This window comes from Cydia amplana, chromosome 15 (genome assembly GCF_948474715.1).
Source record: "Cydia amplana chromosome 15, ilCydAmpl1.1, whole genome shotgun sequence".
Classification (NCBI taxonomy): domain Eukaryota; kingdom Metazoa; phylum Arthropoda; class Insecta; order Lepidoptera; family Tortricidae; genus Cydia; species Cydia amplana.
Genome location: NC_086083.1, coordinates 7,402,110 through 7,423,630, shown reverse-complemented (window position 1 = coordinate 7,423,630; position 21,521 = coordinate 7,402,110). Strand labels below are relative to the sequence as shown.

The 21,521-nt window shown below is 38.3% G+C and overlaps 1 protein-coding gene across 5 annotated transcripts in view; it reads left to right on the top strand.

Moving 5' to 3' along the window:
* The window catches only part of LOC134654559 (brain tumor protein), a 532,623-nt gene that overhangs the window by 379,880 nt on the left and 131,222 nt on the right, over positions 1-21,521 (top strand). The window contains exon 1 of one of the 5 annotated variants that reach the window (XM_063510015.1): positions 16,564-16,939. The exons of the other annotated variants lie outside the window; for them this stretch is intronic. Within the exon in view, the coding sequence (XP_063366085.1) occupies positions 16,917-16,939 (23 nt within the window). The 5' untranslated portion in view covers positions 16,564-16,916. Of the gene's footprint in view, positions 1-16,563; positions 16,940-21,521 lie in introns of those variants that run through there. 5 annotated transcript variants of the gene reach the window in all.

The window sequence follows — 21,521 nt, the reverse complement described above, 5'->3', positions numbered from 1 at the left end:
TATCGTGTTACATTACACCGAAATGGTACAAGTCAGTCGCCACCTTTACGTAGGCGAACAACGCGCGAACGCCGCGCGGCCGCCGCCCCGCTTCGCGTCTAAATCGCTCACGTACGAGTAGGACATACCTATACGTATCAACGGTTTGTTTCATCCTCGCCGCGTCGCGCCGCGCCGCGCCGCGTTCGCGCGTTGTCCGCCTACATAAGCCGTAGCGTTAGGCCCCCGCTCTTATTTTTCGCGTGGCAACAACGATTTGTTTTTTAAACGCGAATGCGTGTGGACCATTGCTTTTAATTTAAGTAATTGTTTCGTCAATCCTAGAAGATTTATTCTCTCTTTTGTTCGCTTTCCTTCCTTACATTAACCGAGCTCGTGGTGACGATAAATTTGGCGACGTTCCTTTGTGTGCCTATTTATTATTGGACGCGGTTTTTATTTAAAACACTCTGAAAAAGGGGAGTTTTTAGGGTTCAGGGCAATTGAAATGCGTGTAGAATGACGGTGTGAATTTTCAAATGGATTTCTGATACCTTAATGTGCAGCATGTGTTTTTCGAGCCAATTTTTCATTTCCTTAGTTTTATTTTTGGACAAAGCGATTTGACCCTTTAACGGTCAATATTTAAAAAAATACTTAAAGTTCTTAAATGTCTGCATAAGAAAAAATTATAAGCGAAAGAGCTAGGTATGTCAGGATCTTAGCAAATGGAAATCCGTGCTCTGCCTATCCCTTCGGGAAATAGGCGTGATTATATGTATGTATGTATGAAACGATGACGTTACAGTAGGGTGGTAATTTTTACCATATAAGATCTACGTGTGCCTGTCTTTTATAAAGCTTACTTCTGCTGATGAAACAAAGTGACTTTGACATAACCCCATGACTTTCTTAAGGTTTTTGTTAACAATAACATCAGATTACAATCTACCCATTTACATATTGCTACATTGACAAGCCGGACATCCTATCGTCCGTACATACATAATTACATAGGCTTTATTCAAGGGTTAGGTTACTAGGCGGTTTTTGCCATAGTTATCGCACCTGCCTAACCGCAATGGCACCTGGCGTGGGACGTAAATCGTTCTAATCGTAACGCATTTAACGGTTTTATTTGTATACGTCAACCGCTTTAGATATCACACTGACGCCACTCCTGTGTGTAAACAAGACAGCGCTATGCTATATAGCGATGTCACGCTTGCGCGGGACGCCATGCATCCGCATGCGTTCGCATCCTATGTGAAGACATCAGCCTGCCTGCCTTGTTTATACATTTCAGATACTTACTACCCCGCCGGTTCGAGTACCTAATAGATCCCGATTTGCTCAATCAATCTGCACCCCTAGCACATGATTAGCGCGACAGTATCTCGCGGCGAGATAGACTACCCATCTTTTTCTAACTGTATTAATAAAAGAGGGACGGGTAGTCTATCTCGCCGCAAAATACTGTCGCGCCAATCTGTGCTAGCCCGGCAGATATGAAAAAAAAATATTGTAAATAAAAACAGGTTGATTAGATAGTAAATTGAACAGTCAAACTGTCATTTTAGTATTAGGGATATTAAACACAGCTTTAGTGGAGTGGAGCTGGTATTGCCTACTACTGGCCCCCTCAAATCTGGGGTTTAATTCGCATCCCCATATATAGGCCAATTCAACGTACACTGATATCAGAAAGATCTAATTTAGTTATCGGTGTTTCGACGCACGATAACTAAATGACATCATTTAGATATCATTTTGATGTCAATGTACCTACGTTCGTAGTGGCCTCATAGGCAATGCATATGTTGGTTTCGACGGTAGTGAGAGTGACGTTGCCTACTGTTGCGAACGCAACCTTTATATTTGTATAAAATCTCAATACCTATATTCCTAATGCAGTAGCTAAACGTGGCCGTCGGGCTCGGCTAGTATTCGGAAGCTTTTTCTTAAGCACCAATAGGAGCGCTCCACATACTTTGTATCGCGGCCAATTAGAGGCACCTAAATTTAAACCACCTTTTGTACTGATCAAATATTGCAAATCACTCTCTCATCAGCCTTCATACAATATCCACCACTTCTACATTTAACCGTTTTGGCAAGAACCCTTGTAAACCAGTACCTTGGAAAATTATATCAGTTCACTAAGAATTGAAGCCTTTTATTTGAGTCGTCGAGCTCCTGACCTGCACGGCGGCTACACCTACAATTTTGGAGGTCCTAGGTTCAAAACGCGATAAGGGCATTTATTTGTGTATCATGTATCAATCAGTAAACTTTAATCAAGTGAAGAAAATATTTAGCACCTATTTGTCCATCTCCGGGACGCAATCTAACCAAATTGACGCACGATAACTAAATTACATCATTTAGATATCATTCTGATGACCGTGTACATTCGAATTGGCCTGAGAGTTATTGCATTTATGTATATCTGGGAGACCAAGCTTTGCTCGGGAAAACTATAAAAACTCAATAATGCGCATTTTCCCAGACATAAGACCTAGCTAGATCGATTTTTCGCCCCCGTAAACCCCCATATAGCAAAATCGAAGTCGTTACAGCAGTTTCCGAGATCCCCGAAATATATAAATATATAATATATACAAGAATTGCTCGTTCAAAGGTATTACGATAATAGATTATCAGGGATTAGCAAGGAAGTTATACAATTCACCGTCACCTATACCGCCGTTATCTTTACACTAAACCGAATTCAATAATTGAAAAAACCAAACGAATTCCGCAATTATTTCCCGTCCGGGTTTCGTATTTAAAATGCGATCGTCTCGTGTTTACTTTTCCGAAGAATAAATTACGTTTGACATGCCATGGATCGATTGTTGTTTGCTTATTTGATTCATTTTATTATGCGCTATTGAAACAGTATTTTGTTTTGCTAACGAATTGCGTTTGTTTTGGTTGCAAATTTGCTAAAAGAGCAAATTTGTTTAGGTTAGTAGGTGGTTGTAGGTTACTTTACTTCCAATATTTTGTGGGAAATACCTATGTCAACAGGTAGGTCAGGTCCTAAGTTTTGCTATTTGGAATTCACGAATAACATATGATAAATATTTACTTATATAAAAATGTATGCAGTGGTAGGCAGCAGTGGTGCAGTGGGCACTTACTATCAAGCTGGCCGTATCGTGGTAAATCCAAGAAAGACAGACATTGTCCGGAGCAGACCTATTTAAACGGAAACCACGTTCTGGAAATGTGTTTTCCTACTCGGAGACCATACAGTAAAATAAGATTAAATTCAGCTATCGACATCGAGAAAACACTTCCGGGCTGTACTTATAAAAAGAGCTTATGTGACTTGGTCTTTCTACCAACATAGGTATCTCGCCGTTTAAAACTTACTAAAAAGGGCGTAAGCGCCTGGCTTAACCCAAAAACATGTGTCGTTTTAGGAAGGAAGTTTCACGTCGAAACCACTTTACAAGGTCCGTAGGAGCTCGTCCGGAAAATTCGTTTTCAGCGTCCGGGTATTCTTGAATTTCAATGCAGAACGTAGGGGAACTATTATGTCGGTGGGTTTCAATGGGTGTTCGTTGCAGGAATTTCCTCTGGGCGTTTAGAGATTTAAATAAATCGCGTATGTGCACTATTTCGTAAGGAGCGGGCGTTGTTGGGATATTCTCGGAGCGTATTGTTCTGCAACAGTGGCGCCTCGAGATTCAGAATTGCAGAGAAGAGTAATAACATTTCACGTGTACCCCTCACCGAGCAAGGGGTCTTTCGATTACCCGTCACAGAAAGTGAAGTGTCGGACGCCAGGCTCGGGCCGAGGCGAAGAAGCGTAGAACACTTCAAAATGCCATTGACAGATGGTTTGGTACCTATGCTATGAAAAGCGCCCTATGGACTCCGGATTTTCGCGAGACTTGATCCACTTACCAGCAGACGTTTAAACCATTGCCAATAAATCAATTGCGTACAGATAACCTCGCTAACTGACACCAGCTAGGTCCGGTTACCACTGGCCGTATCGGTGTCGCGGTGTAACCTGAGACCGAACGGAAGGACTCGTCGGTTAGGTTACCCGTGTCATACAAAAGGTCGAAAGAGACAGTCATTTCTGAACAACATAAGTTAGATAAGTCGTTTTATTTGTCATGGTTAGAGCACGTTCACACTGGCTTTTCTTGTCATTCATTGTATGGCACTGCGCTGCCGGGCCAGAAACGTCCATGTGCACAAGCTCTAACGGCCTGGCCACGACATTGCTCGACTGGTTTTGGCTAAGGCGACAACCATAGGTTGACTTGGAACGAGTCAGAGCAATCGGACCTTTGTTCCCCTATGGCTGTCGCCTTAGCCTAAGCCAGTCGCGCAATGTCGTGACCAGCGCGTAAGGCTAAGACCTTACTTGGGTACGTTACACAGAAAGTCGCAACTGATATACGACTAACTCTTTGATCACCACGCCTATCGTGTGCGGCGCCATCCTGAACCTTGTCGGAATGTATGAAGGTTGATATTGGGCTGTATCCGCGCGCAACAGTTCACGTTCTTGGTGGTCAGTGGGTTAAGGGGTATTCCACAAGGGTGTCGCCTATATAATATATGTATTAGGTATATCCTTATAATTATACTTCGGAATGAAAAAAAAATGCTAAAATGCTAGCATGTGAATTTATAGCTGGGGCTATAGTCATAACACTCATAACCAGAGCTCGGCGGGGGTGAGCTTTACCTTATAATTTGACAAGTCTTACGTCATATTATAAGGAAAATAGCTCACCCCCGCCGAGCTTTGCTCATAACACACTAACATGCTAATTGCTAAGGTATTTTCTAAGTTGAGTCTTTAACATACTTTAGTCGACTTTATAATTTAATATTGTGTATTTTACCTTGGAGTGACTGTCAACAACCTCTATCATCACACCCATAGATTAAACACGTTGCTAAATTTTGCTTCAGCCGCTGATCAAAATCTCCGAGAACGTGTTAATTAATCCCTCCTCACATACAGACATACTTGTATGAATATACAATTACATATATTCCTAATGTCGTACTAGGAAGTAATTCGAGGGGTAGAATCCACACGTGGCTTAATCAGAAGAAAATTAAACGCAAGCAGATATATTCAAATACATATATGAGATTGGTGTAGATTAACTTGGATTTATAACTTTAGCACGTTTGACTTTGAGACGCTAATCGACATCTCTGATTTTTGGAGATCGTGATATTGTCAGTTTTTTGATAATAATTGAAAGAAAAAACTGCTTAATGTTACATAATACTTTCTTGAGAATGGATTCCGAAAAGTTACTGTGTGATCGCTAAATGATTTAATTCTTTCTTGAATGTATGAGCAAAGCTTAATATATCTGTACATAATATGACAACATTTTCAATGCCATGAATTGGAAAAAAACTTATTCGATTCGCTCCTTATTCACTCGCGAGTCGTGAGGAGCGGTGAATGCAATTAATTGCACGTACACTGCAATTTAGATTCTAAATATACTGTCGTAAGTCTTAAAACACATTGTCAACAAAACAACCAATAACCCAAACCAAATATTGATTGACGCGCATTTTTGAAGGATCCAAAAGGTGTAAATCATTACTGTAACGACCTTTTGTTACATACAAATGAAGACCATACATGAGTCATACACACAATGGTCGTAAACGATGACTCCAGTCATCTAGCGGGGGTCATTCACTCGTACGTTGACCCGGTGTTTTCCGGACGAGGTCTGTAAATTTTATATTTGTTTGTGGGAAAATCTATTTTTGGTTATTTAAAGGCTTTTAAACCATGGCTCGTTTCGGGTTATTGTAATATATCGCTACTCATTGGATATTGCTTACTTTTCACACGTGTATTACCTTTAACAGATTACTGTATAATGTAAACTTATTATAATTCTTAATCCAAACTTCATAATTACATAATATGTAATGTAGGTGCAGGCAGTCATAATAATATTGTCACAGTAATAACGCATTTTTTAATGTCGTAAAAATTAATATGCTTGGACCTGCTTAGTACAAAATCAATTTTACGGCACGAAAATAAGTCTAACCATTAATACTTAAGTGCTCATTTAACTTAGTTCTCATTGAAATAACTCCTTTAAACAATATAAAATAACAATCGGTATCGGTAGGTACAGAAACATTGCTGTCCATGTACTTATTTAAATTGTTTTGATGAATTGAAAATGTTCCTCTTTTAAAATCGGTCATAGGGTCAGCACATTAAATCGATTAAACATAATCGTTATTACACCTTTAATGCAATCATTTTTCAGGTTGCTGACGCAAATAAAAACAGCAATGTCGTGTACTCCATTACACATAGCCCAATCAATGTGGCCGTATATACGTATTTTAATTTATCATATATGTATAAAAACTAAATCATGACGGTATCACTATCAGTCACAGTTAATGTTAAGTCAATTACGATTACAATGTTTGAATACCGGTGAAATTAAATTAAATACATAATTAAGAAAAGGCCTGTAGCTTTTCGAAAACGTAATCGGAATCACCCTAAAATGATTTAGGCAAAGTTTTATGACTGTTTGTTATTACATTTTTATTTTTATATTTCATTTTTCAACGTTTTCTATAATGGGTTTCCTAAATCGTATTTCATATTGCTCCCAAGGTCTCTTTACCAAAGACAGCAGCAGTGACGAATGAGATTTTCCTTCCGTATACCTACTGAGTGAAATTTTTAGGTGATATTTACCTACGAGAGGTACATACAGTGTTTAGAAAGCAACCCTAAATTCCCAAAAAAGTCTAGCGTTTTATACAACAGGTTAACTAAAGTAAAGAATAAAGAACTCGACAAATATATGAAGACCAGGCTTGTTTTTTGCGAGTTCAGTTGGTTAGTACAATCACGTACATATATCTTGTTTCAACTAAAAAAAATGTCACCCAGTATTTTTATACAACCCAATGTAAAGACTAAAAATAGTCTTCATTGACCGGGCTCGCTCTCAAAATGGCGCTGACTGTTTGTTTCGGCCAACCTTGGCCGACTGACTCTGTTCCGTGACCAGATGCAACTGAATTGACTTTTCGTTTACGACCGGTAACTGTTCTTGTTTTAACGGTTCGGTAATTCCATGTTTACCTCTCATTACTGTCAAATTATGCTTTTTTTGCAAAGTAACTTGTTCAAATATTGATTTACTGATTTTGATACCAGGTGTGGAACCAGGGCCGGATCTAAGGTAGAGCGACTGGAGCGGCCGCTCTAGGCGCCGGATGGCAAGGGGGGCGCCAAAATGGCAAATGAGAAAAAAAAAGTTTTAAAAGACGCGAGTGTGGCGGGGGCCCAAAATACGAAAACTTCAACGAAGGGCGCCAAAACCAGATTTCGCTCTACCCTAATCAAGGGCTCGGGCCGGCACTGGGTGGAACTATTAGGTACAGTCAGCATCAAAAGTAACGGATCAGAATACGCGTCAAAAGCACTTGATGAGAATTCTCTGATAATATTTTACAAAAAGAGATATGTAGAACAATTAGACTGTGACTGAAGATACGTTTGACAGGATCTGTTGAGATATATTTTGAAGAATACTTATACAAGGGTGGCAGATACTTTTGGAGCGTTGTTTCATCCGCTAGTCTTAATTATTTCTTGAAATCTTTAACTTATATCACCTTGTATTTGTGGGACGCGACGGGAATGCTCTGCTGACCCATACAATGTACATGTACAGGTATAGTTTAGGTATTTATAGCCGCATCCTGCCGATGCGTGCCATATGCGACATATATGCGCGTGCGATTATGCGCGGACTACTTTACGTCAAGTGTTACTGGCGAATTGGCGATACGTTCGCTTTATAATAAAGTAGGTACTGCGTTTTTTTTTTAATCATCGACTTGAAATATTTGCGCTATAATATCACAGATTTTTGGCATTAAGTCATGTAACAGTTGGATAATGGGGACTTGCAAGGATAGGAACAGAAAAACCGGCCAAGTGCGAGTCGGACGCGCGCAGGAAGGGTTCCGTACCATTACGCAAAAACAGCAAAAAAACACGTTTGTTGTATGGGGGCACCACTTAAAAATGTATTATATTCTGTTTTTAGTATTTGTTGTTATAGCGGCAACAGAAATACATAATCTGTAAAAATTTCAACTGCCTAGCTATCACGGTTCATGAGATACAGCATGGTGACAGACGGACAGACAGACGGATAGCGGAGTCTTAGTAATCGGGTCCCGTTTAAATAATTTTCCGACAATACCGACAGTAAGCTTTTTTTATTTTACTAAAGGCTTTCCGTTTTAGATCTTGCTTTTACTATTTTTTTGTAAGTAGGTATTTTTAATTTTTATGTATGTACATACCCGCCGTATCAGCTTTGGGCCTTGCAGGCTTGCACCTTGTAATATATTTAACCCAGTATAATAACTCTTCAATTTTTTTATGTGTTTTTGAATCCCAAAAAATCGTGATGTAAATATTGTAAATGTATTTTTTTTAACTTAATGTACAAAAAATAAATAATTAAATTGATGCCGGTGTTAAAAGTTGCAAGTACATAATTTTCCTTGAGATTTGAAAATACATTTGCAATATTTGCATTGCCGAAGCCATTCTAATACCAAATATACCAATCGTCAGTTATCTTATGGCATCGAACACGCAGGCTACTCAACCCTTGTTTACTTTACAAAATTATTGCCGCGTGTCGTGTTTATTTGCACTTCCACGTTTCACAGAAACTGTATACACACTACAGTTTGGGCTTCCAAAACAAAAAAGAAATGGTTTTTAAGGGTCGGCAATGCGAATGTGATACCCCTGAAATTGCAAGCTGCATATCATCAGATCAGACGCTCAGCGTACGTATTGGCGCAAGCTCTAATTTTTACAAAGCGACTGCCACCTCACCCTCAAACCCAAAGAGAAAAATAGGCCTTGTTGGGACTAGTCCGGTTTCCTCATAATACTTTACTCTCTACTGAAAAGCTATTGGTTAGTATACGGCCGTCCGCTAGCCGGCGCGGTTGCACGGAACAGGTGAGTGGGTAAACGAAAAAAACCGGCCAAGTGCGAGTCGGACTCGCGCACGGAGGGTTCCGCACCATCAACAAAAAATAGAGCAAAACAAGCAAAAAAACGGTCACCCATCCAAGTACTGACCCCGCCCGACGTTGCTTAACTTAGGTCAAAAATCACGTTTGTTCTATGGGAGCCCCACTTAAATCTTTATTTTATTCTGTTTTTAGTATTTCTTGTTATAGCGGCAACAGAAATACATCATCTGTGAAAATTTCAACTGTCTAGTTACAACGGTTCGTGAGATACAGACTGGTGACAGACGGACGGACGGACGGACGGACGAACGGACGGACGGACAGCGGAGTCTTAGTAATAGGGTCCCGTTTTTACCCTTTGGGTACGGAACCCTAAAAAGGATGAGCAACGCTAACTGGCGCGGATACGTGCGGCGGATTTTACCTACAAAGGCAACCGCGTGCGTGCGCCCGCTCCATGCACCCGCGCCAGCCAGCGGATGCCTTACTACTTATCAAATAAAATAGTATGTGCTTACTTCGTTTAAAGTTCCAAAGAACTCATTTGTACGAGCATTTTTGCCACCGCATACTATTAAAATACTGTTTATAATATTTTCACCGTGCCAACGCCATATGCGAGGCATGTGCAGGCATGTTAAAAATCCGAAAGCACTGGACCTCCGCGATACAGACCAGCACATGTCGTTTTGCGGTCCGAGGTGGCCGTGACGTCATCTTCTGTTGCAACTGGAGTATTGTGATAATATACTACAACCAAGGGCCTATATGAAAGGTTTTGTCGGTTTCGGTGATTCTCTTATCTCATATTGTACTTTCGTCTTAATAAGTACTATTTATAGGTAAAACCGTGAGCCTAAAGGTGACAGTCCATTTCCAACCGCAGCTGCACGACTGTTCATTTTACTATGGAAATTGACAGTAACAGCGACGCGTTCAGTACCAGTAGAAAGTTCAGTTCCAGAAATGGAATGTTACCCTTACTTTGTTTATTTTTCTATTTTACACATGGGACTAATAATTTCTCCTAAAGTTGTAAAGACTCCGACCTTGTTTCAACCACCAATCTACGGCACCGACTGTCTGGCTACCTGAAACCCTTTGAAACAGGTACACGGCTAAATCCGTTTCTTTTACCGACTTAAAATATTTTTTTGGTATTTAAGTACGTAACTTAAGGCGACGCCTATAGACATACCACGTTAAGATAACAATAACGATATTTGAATGCCTAATCGGTCCGTGCGTATGTATCCCCATTTTCCTCTTGTATAAAACAAAATACCGGTAGCGCGTGTGTGATTGCACAAAATTGCGTGTGAGATTTTGAGAGCGAGTGTAAAGTGACCTCAGGGTCCGTAAGGGCTCGGAAAGACAAGATGACAATCTTTGGTAGAAAACGCCAATCGAAGCTTAAGTAATGTATGGAAATAGTCACGTGACTTTTCGTAGCGTCTGTCATGGCTCCTCTACAGTATATAAGTACATATTATTTGGAGCTTTCCAATAGTAGGTGTGTGTGTGTCCAATAGTGGCAAGAAAAAGTGTATCGGGTTGATGGCTCCTCTACACGATGGGCCAGCTCCGACCACTCCAAGGGACGCAGCCATGCGGTAGAATGAGATAGCAATATCACTTGCTCCCTCTATAAATGCGTCCCTTGAAGTGGCCGGCGCTGGCCCATCGTGTAGAGGAGCCATCAACCCGATACACTTTTTCTTGCCACTATTGGACACACACACACCTACTATTGGAAAGCTCCAAATAATATGTACTTATATACTTATCTTAATGTTTTGATATTTCTAAATAGGTGGTTGTTCATATTTTTCTATGTCTAATGTTTTTTTTAAATTTGTTACAGGTAAGTTCCGTATTCGTGTGTATCATCACAGTTTAGAACTAAACACGGTACAGTGTACAAAATCACTTAACTAAATGTAGTACAGTACCCAAATATTCATTTTTAGCTCAGTTATTTAGGTGTTTTTTTTTATATGATTTTGTGTAGAAACAGTTTTATTAAATACAATTTCTTCTGTCCGCGACTTCGTCTTCTTGTATTGATGATGATGAATGATGATTAATAAAAACTACGATAAGTAAATAGGTATGTTCTTCCCCGGGCCTCAAACTATCTACATATCAATTTTCATCTAAATTGGTTTAAGCGTGAAGAGGTAACAGACAGAGTTACTTTCGCATTTTTAACCTCTAGCCGCCCAGATGTCAAAACTTGCCAAGACAAATTGAACTTTGAATTGTCAAAGTAAAGATTCAAATTAGCATAGAACGGGAGAACTTTTTATAGGTCTCTGGGTGGCTAGATGATAATATTAATATGGATTTTGAACAAAAGGACGGACGTAGGGACAGATGTCTGATTTCCACTTTTTACGATGCTGGTTATCTTTTTATTTCACTTTCATAACATTCACCACTCGTATATATTTAGGGGTACTCTTGACTGAATTTTTAACTACACAGTTTTCCATTATTTGTCCAGAGGTCAGGGTTACGGAGTATCCTTTCATTGTTTTATTGGTTGAGTCACACCTGCGCTATTTGGCGGCGTTACACAATCCAGTTTCGTTTGCTAGACGGTCATTAAAAGTGTTTCCTAGAAAATGTCCGATTTCAACACGTTTAGTGTAAGTGTAAGGCCTGAGTGGACGCTCGAAGCGGAGCGTTCGGCGGGGCGTGCAGCGTGGCGTCGGGCTCACAAGTGATTTGAGCAGCGTGCACTAAGGCCGCTCCTATTCGTTTGCATTTGTTTAAAGCCTTACACTAAGGCCTGAGTGGACGCTCGAGTTGGGCGTGCAACGGGGCGGGGCATGCGGCGTGCAAGTTAAGCAAATGCAAACGTATAAGACCGGCCTTAGTGCACGCTGCTCAAATTACTCCTGACCCCGACGCCACGCCGAACGCTCCGCTTCGATCGTCTACTTAGGCTGATATTTTTGAATTGTCAGTTATTCCACGTTGTTCGGAGCAGCATATACGGCCTGATTCACTTTTTAATAGGTAAACGTCAAAAATTCGATATCGATATACGATATAATTCGGGTCTGTCAGTGTCAAAAGTAACATTTTTGATTGAAGAAACGTCATTTTGGCACTGACAGACCCGATCCGTATCGTCTCGAGATCAAATTTTTGACGTTTATTAAAATTATAATCTAGCCGTAAAGGCGGCATAACACAAGCATATTCAGTACAAAAATGCTAGTGCCGCACACTGGTGGAATCCCGCCTTTAGAACTTTAAAAAATGTTATGTACTCGCACGCCTCGCAATGCATCTCGCTCGAACCAATATTATAAGTACGAGTGAGATTCACGAGCGAATGATAACAACATAACAGCAAAAGGACATTCATTTGTAAGCTCGAATCTAAATAACATCTGAAAATGAGCATTATTAGTAAATTCAAATTTCTTAAACGTGTTACAAAAATTGTGCAGGCCAAAAATATATACCTATTGGTGATGAGTTCGTTGACTGGTCCAACGTAGTCCCAAATGACAGAAATGCCGCAAAAACAATCCACAACGTCCCGAAATGTCCCTCGGACAGCAAACTTCTATCGACAATTACTGCTCACCAACTTTCCCATCCAAGTCTTATTTCCCGCGCGTACGATATCCCTATTACGACACTTTTGGGATACGTCAGTTTTCTCCCGGGGGGGCGAGATTGAAATTACATAAAGGTCGTGTTGACGGTCAAACGTAAAAGAGTTTAGGGGACAAAAATGTTGAAGGTTTGAGTATTAGTGAATTTAAGACACAGATGAGTCGCATAGAAATAATGTCAGCAATGTCCACTTTTTAGGGTTCCGTAGTCAACTAGTTTACCTTTGGATACATTGATAGACAGAATAGTCTTTGTTGCATACCTACCTCAGTAGAAGAGACAGCTTTAGGAAAACAACTGGATGTTGCTGACCCTGCTATTATACAAATATGTAGTAGATTACGCAAGATTGTGAAAATATCAGCTAAAATCTGTTTTTTTTTAGAATAGAATAGAATAGAATAGAATATAATTTATTCGTAAGCACAGACAATACATAATATAAAAGAAACACAAAATAAGATTAAAGTGCCACGAAATGGCCTCATCTCAGCATTTTTTCCTTACCAGAAATTATTAATACCTAAAATGTCATTCAATAGAAATTGCTAACTATGTAAACAAACCGCCATACTAAAATTGACACTGAATGTCAAATTACTAGTAAGTTTTGTTTACATAGTTCGCAAGTTCTATTGAATGACACTTTATGCATTATATCATTATCCGTCTGTAATGTAGATAAGAAATACCTATACCTATTAAGATACAAGTAAAAGCAATCTGTAGGACTATATTTACATTTTAAGAATAAGAAACCGGACAAGTGAGAGTCGTACTGGCCCACCGAGGGTTCCGTAAAAATTTTTTTCGCCTCGCCAAATGTCATAGTTCTAGGTCAACGGGAAGTAACCTATAAATTTTCATTCCCATAAACGGCATAAACCTACCTTTTCTCTTCTCCTCATATACCTATCTTTTTTTACGTACTTAAAAGTTTGATCTTGAGCTGTGAAAAAAGTTTCAAGGGACTGTAGACCTGAGCCTGTACCATGAGTCACAGACAGTGTCAAAACTGACATTTACGCTATCGAGAACGTAATTTACTTTCTATACATCTCGTTTGCACAAATATGCGAGTACGAGCGAGATGTATAGAAAGTAAATTACGTTCTCGACGGCGTTTATGTCAGTGCCAAACTGATGGTAGCCGTACTGGGTATAAGTATGGTAATTTCAACTCCATACCTCCATACGTTCCCGACATAAAGGGTCTTGACTGACACACTGACTGACGGACGGACGGATAACAAAGTGATCCTATAAGGGTACCCTAAAAACCTGATCCTGCAACTTGTGTAAAAGAATGGAAGCGGAATAAGCCTTGCTTAGTTAGCCCTCTGAATATATTTGACGTCACGCCATCGTTATTGGATTGGTTCAAATTGCCAATTAAAATATCATCGATTTACTCTCAAAATTGAAAATACACTTAAACAAAAAAAACATATTTTATTATGTATAAACTATAATCTATCAGCAGTTGCTATACATAAAATCAATTAACAACACAACAATACGTTAATCACACCCACACACACACACACACACGCAATGCACACATGTGCCCGCGCATGTGTGCGGCGGCAGCTGCAAAACTCGAATCCCGCCGCCCGCGGTTCCCAAACTTTTATTATTAACTGCAAGGAATACGATGAATTGTGACTCGTGTTTTGTGTTGCTTTGAATTTACTGCAACTGTTGCGATCGTTTTATTAATGTAAAAAAGCATGTTGCTTTTTAATGCGTGTTGTTTTTAGAAGATGAATGTGTTCAATTTAGTACCTATATAGGTTTGTTTTTATTTAATGGACAAGGTTAACAAAATCTATGTAATGTATGTATTTATATGTTAATGTGATCCGTTCTTTAGTTATTAATATACACCGAGCATTACACATAGAATTCTACTTGGACCCGCTTTGGAAAGTTATGGTTAATTCGTAATATAAGTCCAACAAATAGTTATAAATCAGCTCTAGAACACGTCGTCTTATCTATCAGATTACAGCCTTGAAAATAACACGTTGCAAAAACGAAACCCTACAAACGTGGAATGACAATAGCAAAACTATGTATTCTGCGGCCACAGCCAATAACACGTTGGCAAAGATTTACAAATTCACCAGGCGACTCCAACTGTCAATGCCGCGTCAGGTTGTGGGTTGCCACAGTAAAAAAATATACACCGTAGACTAGAACGACACATCTAATTTCTCTATAGATTTCTATGTAAGATTAGAGTATAAAAAGTTACATAACATCTGTAGGTACAGTTTTTTTTACTACTTAACTTATTTTGCGTCAGTTAAATTGAAAAATGAAATACGGTAATTTTAGTTGTTTTTTTTTCTCTATAAGTTAATGTTTAGTTTTTTATGGTTCCGTACCCAAAGGGTAAAAACGGGACCCTATTACTAGACTCCGCTGTCCGTCCGTCCGTCCGTCACCAGGCTGTATCTCACGAACCGTGATAGCTAGACAGTTGAAATTTTCACAGATGATGTATTTCTGTTGCCGCTATAACAACAAATACTAAAAACAGAATAAAATAAAGATTTAAGTGGGGCTCCCATACAACAAACGTGATTTTTGACCGAAGTTAAGCAACGTCGGGCGGGTCAGTACTTGGATGGGTGACCGCTTTTTTGCTTGTTTTGCTCTATTTTTTGTTGATGGTGCGGAACCCTCCGTGCGCGAGTCCGACTCGCACTTGGCCGGTTTTATTAATATCAGACTAGCATCGAAAAGTAGCAGACTTTTACTACTTATCGGATATTTAAATGCTTAGTATTATGAAAAAAATATTGCAATATGCTGACTACTGTTTTACGCAAGCAAAATTAATGGACAGCCTCTGGCAACCCTACATAAGTGACAATGTCCCTTACGTGATGCGTCATTCACCCACGCCCGCACAATAAGGGCTAAGTAAATAAAACCTGACTAAAGGCGTAATGAGATATTCATTTGTAACTTTTTTCTACTCCCCTACTTTTATTTGTCATTTAAAGGGTCGTGCACACACCTTTAAAACCCTACCTTATAGTTGTAAAGACAAGTCTTTAGTCTATTCCCCAAAAAAGAATTTGTGCATACACGCAGTATCTTTTTGGTGATTTTACGATACTTCGTGTAATGACCACTTAAAAAATATTGAATGAAAATAAATACAGTGTTGCCAACCTTATTTTAAATATCATCTCTAACAAATAAGTGAACCATAGACATGTTTTTTTTTATTTCATATTTTATTTTCGGCTTCGCCTCAAATTGTTAATCACGCCACTCGCCTTTTTTGACCTCTCTTAAACAACGGTTGCATAAAATACTATTATAAGCAACATGTTATCGTAGGAAAGAAGAGATTATTCCGAAATTTTACTGTACCTTCCGAGAAATGTCTACGAACATCACATATTGAGGTCGACAAACCCGACAATCACCACGTGTACGCAAATCCGTGTCATTTACCTGTTGTATACGTTAACAAAAACAATTAAACATTCTAGTAACTCATGGAGAAACACATAATTGGTGGGAGGCTTATTTGGCGTTAGTCTAAATATGTATGAATAACAGACTGATTACATCATAATCTAAATCACTGCCTTATACGATAACAGGCCGCAACATTGAATATAATCGGCACAACGACATTCGCTTAAAGTGAATAAAACAAAAAAAAACACGTCCATAAACTTTAATCTGTATACGAAGTAGAATAACTCCTCGGTACAATGAACGCGGGCCGATTACCTTGAAAACTTGTATGCGAGATCTTTACTAAAACAAAAAAATAAGTATGTACGTTATTATAACCGATACGAAAATAGCATTGGACTACAATACCTTCGCTCGCCCGACTCAACGTGCGTGGAACAAAACAAAAAAACTAATTTCCCTTAAAATTACGCGTAGAACATAAAAAAGTAATTAACACTTACACAAACAGATGTTTGAGAACCGTCAGTTTTCGGTAATATAACTAGTAGGGTACTTTTTGTTGTAGTCATCTCGTCCGTAACGTATGGGTGCCTTGCCTGCATTCTTTTTCCAAAACTTGACCCCCGTTTCAGTTATGATCCGACCGTTGCCGCGAACGGTTGTGCGCTCGGAATTCTAGTCAACGCCAAATTGTATTTCTAAGTTATAAGTTAGTGTCGTGTAGCTTAGGTTAGTTTTAATTGTGTAGTTTGAATTGTTTTTAAGATTGGAAGAATAATTATTTGCTTTTAATGAACGGATTTGGATTGCTTTGGTGAGTTTGTTTGTTTTTCTTTGTTAACGCCGCGTGTGCCGGTTTTAAACACACACACAGGGTTTCATCTTGTGTAACGCTTGATATTTCATTTTGTGATTTTATATAAACGGTGTTCAAATTACGTAAATCGAGTAACGGTTATTTATAAAGTTTAATTAAATTAGAACTTTTTGAATGTTAGAATTTTAATTGAGAGAATTTTTTAAAGTAACTTTGTGCGAATTCCAAACAAGTTATTCGAAGTTATTAGGTTAATTAAAATGTCCTAAATCCTACACAAACAAAATGTCCTTAAATTTTAGGAATATTTTTAGTGTAAGAAATGTAAGATTGCCTTCGAAATTTTATCAGGCGCTATAGAGATTTAAAATATCTTGAGAGAATAAACTTGGATTTTTAGTATTTACCACAAAAAATTTGTTAGCTTTTGTCGGTGATTTTCGGAATTGCTATGAATGGAATAGCTGGTATCTACTGAATGTAATCGAATACGTTTAACTTTAACGGTTTCTTGGTCTACCTGCTTTATTCAATGAATATTCGATAAAAGTACACGGAAATACTGTACATTTTGTCAACATAGTTCAAATTAAGAAATACTTTGAATAATTTTACGGTTTAGACTCACTTGTTTTAAGTCACTCGCGCGACATGTTTCGGAGAACCTAGCGGGCTCAGCACGGTTCCATTTTTATCGACTATCACTATGCCCGTCACTTTCGCACTTACATACTTGTTAGAACGTGACAGGCATGGTGACAAATGATAAAAATGTGACCGTGCTACTAGGGCAGGTCTCCTTTCTCAAGCACTAACAGTGCGAGTAGCGTCAATGTTAGTATGTCTCACAACAGTTTGAATTCGATTAAGAAATACTTGATCAGATATTAAACGTTTAATCTTTATTAGGCTTAAAAATCGATTATTTTTCATCATTGTCTTTTACTATACGAAAAAATTCTAAAGCTCCGACGTATAAAAGATTTCTAACCTAAAGAAACTCCGAATTCCTTTTAAAAATATAACTCACTTTACCTTTTGTAACGAGAAACGTATTAGTCCGTCAGTCTGTACGTATCTTTGAAACTGAACCTGCCTTCCAAAGTCATTGGCCGAGAGCTCTCAACAAATTACTTCGCCGGGTGTCTGTCTTTGTTCCGCCGCGGATCGGTTTCAGAAAAAATACGACTTATTCGAGTATGACTACACATTCCGAGGATAGGCTCTGTGGTAGTGTTGTGAATAACGCTCATTTTGAGGCTTAAAGACTCGAACCCTTAAGACTGTCGAGGCTTAACGCCTCACAGGCGGCAAAGACGATTTCTTACATCCATACGCGTCAAATAAATAAATACAATTCTCAAATATAGTCGAGTCTTCAAGACTTACGAGTCTTGAGGGCTCGAGTCGTTAAGCCTAAAAATAAGCGTTATTCACAACACTATGAGGTTTTAAGTTTTAAACGAGTATCGAGTATTCGTTGCTTAGTTGACTGATTTAAAAGAAACCGTGTCGCGTTATGGGTTCCGTGGACTTTTTGTAACGCTTTTTTTGGTCTACCTACTTATTTATTTGTCTTTATATTTAATCCCGCTAAGTTATAGATTTTGAATGCTCGTATGTTTTGTTGATATGTATATTAGATACAACAAATATGATAATCGTGTGTCTTCAATACTAGGTATTTTTATTCGGTTACGGGCACAAAACAAGGTTTTCGGAACCTTTTCGGTCTATTTGTCAAACGATAACGCTTAAATTAAATGGTTGTTTTCAGGTATTATTAAAAAAAATAGGTAAGTATGCTTGTAATATTATACATAAAAAGTTATATTAAAGTTGCATCAAAAAAATAATAGTAAAATAAACATTAACAGAAGATTGGCGTTATACTCGTAAGTTCAATATTACCAAAAAATATATGTGAATGTAGGCCAGGTTGCGATACAAAACAAATGACCCGACAATACTGTTTCTAGATTCCATCTCAAAGCGTGCATCGAAATTAGTCCATCACTTACGGGTTAGGTAACAACGTGCATTGTTATTTTCTAATTTAGGTCTTATTTATATGAAGATAAGGTTTAATTTTAGTTGTCATGAGTGCTTAAAAGTCTCGGTTCAAATGTTAAATAAATGTTATGAAACCTACGCACTAGGATATTCCGATCGATTTCTGACCACAGGTGAGAGTCCGTCTCTAAGCATAATCTTCAACTACACATCACTACATAGTATAAAACAAAGTCGCTTCCCGCTGTCTGTCTGTCCCTATGTATGCTTAGATCTTTAAAACTACGCAACGGATTTTGATGCGGTTTTTTAAATAGAGTGATTCAAGAGGAAGGTTTATGTATAATTTGTTAACCCGTGCGAAGCCGGGGCGGGTCGCTAATACATACTTAAATGTGAGAAATCTTGAGGTCACGGTTATATGGCCGAGTAGGACTGTCGATTAGCGATGGGAATTGAACTTAGTCTGACGTGGCGCATCATTACAGTGAGTAAAAGGTTGTTGGTAAAAATCTGCACGATAACGCCTTTCTTCAGTGCTGGCTAGACCTTCTGGATTAAAGTCGAGGACAACATTAAAGAACTCTAAAACCTTTAGTCACTAGGTATTAGAAATTGTGAAGATTATAATTTGCACTTACACATTTTTTTAAGAACTGCGATTATGACAAGGAAAACTAACATAAGCCTTTATATTTAGGACTTAATGTCGCAGTGCGTGAAACAGCTCCAACATTTGCCTAATTTGAACACTGATAAAACAATAACATTCATAAGTACGTAAATAACTTCCCCAATAATTAAAAAAAAAATAGGAAAAATGCCTTCAAAAAATGTCAACTACCTATATATTTTCATGAAGAATAAAATTAAGTTGTATGCAGTTTATTTTCCGTGCATACTACACACAAGAGCAATAAAAATTGGACATTTTATATGGAAATCCATACAAAAAGATTCGTTTCCATTGTTCTCAAGTTTATGTTGTCGTGACTGGTAGTTTCCGGCACGCTTATGGATATTTTCAACACATTAGCGCCATGTTTATTTTTATTAAGTTTAAAGAGCAGTCCGGAACTATTATTTGGCAGGGATAAGTAGCTTTGGCCCTGGGGCCAGCATGGCAACCTGTATGCCCATGCTTAATTAGGTATAATGTTACACTTCGTGTTCTTTTGGGCTTATGTTAACTTGAGCATATTGCAGCTTATAGAAACGAAACCAATCAATCAATGCTTTAATTCGAACCAATGTTTCCTTGCGTGCTTTTATTCAGATCAAATAAATGCTTAATTTTTTTTCTTTGTCTGATTCACGCTTTTTTATAATAGCTTTTTATTACATTTCATTAAAATTTGTATTACATTACAATCACACTAAATTAATATCTTGTATTAGGTATGTTTAGTCACTCAATTATCTATTCTTATTGGAAGCATTTAGTATTTAACTATTTATGGATGTGGAATATCATGAGGCAAGTCTAACAATTTATTAATCGTAATAAAAATACAAAATAATCGGTATCTTTCGTCTTAATCCACGCCTACAAGTATTATTTTGAGTAAACAGGAAATGTATCGCGTAATAACTCAACGCCTTCCATCTTCGAACTCTTAGACAATAGTATTATGTCCTAATCTATTTGACCCGATTTTTTCAGTGTCGATGTAAAAAAATGTGTACACTTTTGCACCTTATTCCCTTCTAATAAGGCCACAAATGCCTAGTTACAATTTGTCGTCGACTGTTGATATGTAAAGGTAATCTTGACTCCTTTTAGCGATGCATTGTGTAATGAGTGCGAGCGAGATGCGAGAATTGCGAGATAAACTCGAAAGTTATAGCTTGGTTTGTATAGAATGTTTCCATGTGGGTAGAATGAGATTATAACTTAGTGGATACGTGACGAAGATGGGTCTGCGTATAGAAAATGTATATATGTGTAAATTTGACAAACTAAGCCTTGAGGTTCTGCCAAGATTAGTATGAACAACATTTTTTTTTTTTTTTTTTCAATTTATTATTTAACAGGACCTTCATACATTTGTATATATCGGCCCTATGGTCCGCTTCCTATGAGTACTTCCAAAAATTACAAAATTCAGTGAATATTTAAAATAAAACAAATCTACCTATTTATTCAGTATAACTCCAGCCAATCTAAAAACCATTTGTGCCGTGTCTGATGATGGTTGACTGAGTATGTGTATGAAAGCACCAATGTCATATGGCATTAGATTGGCTGAAGTTATGAGCGCCTCCCTAAGGGCACGATTTTTACTACACTCTATAAGAATGTGATAGACATCTTCTACTGATCCACAGATGTCGCAGTTAGGAGAGTCGATCTGCTTCATTAGAAACCTAAATTTATTGAGGGGCACGTGACCAGTTCGTAATCTATGCGCTGTTACGACAGTCTTTCGACCCTCGTCAGTATTAAGGCACCATGGAATCCGCGGAGGCTCACTTGCAATGGCCTTGTACCAAATCCCTTTTTCTTTAGAGCGTTCGTTGAAGTATTCCTTCCATAGTAAGTGGATTGTGCTCCTATAGCGACTAA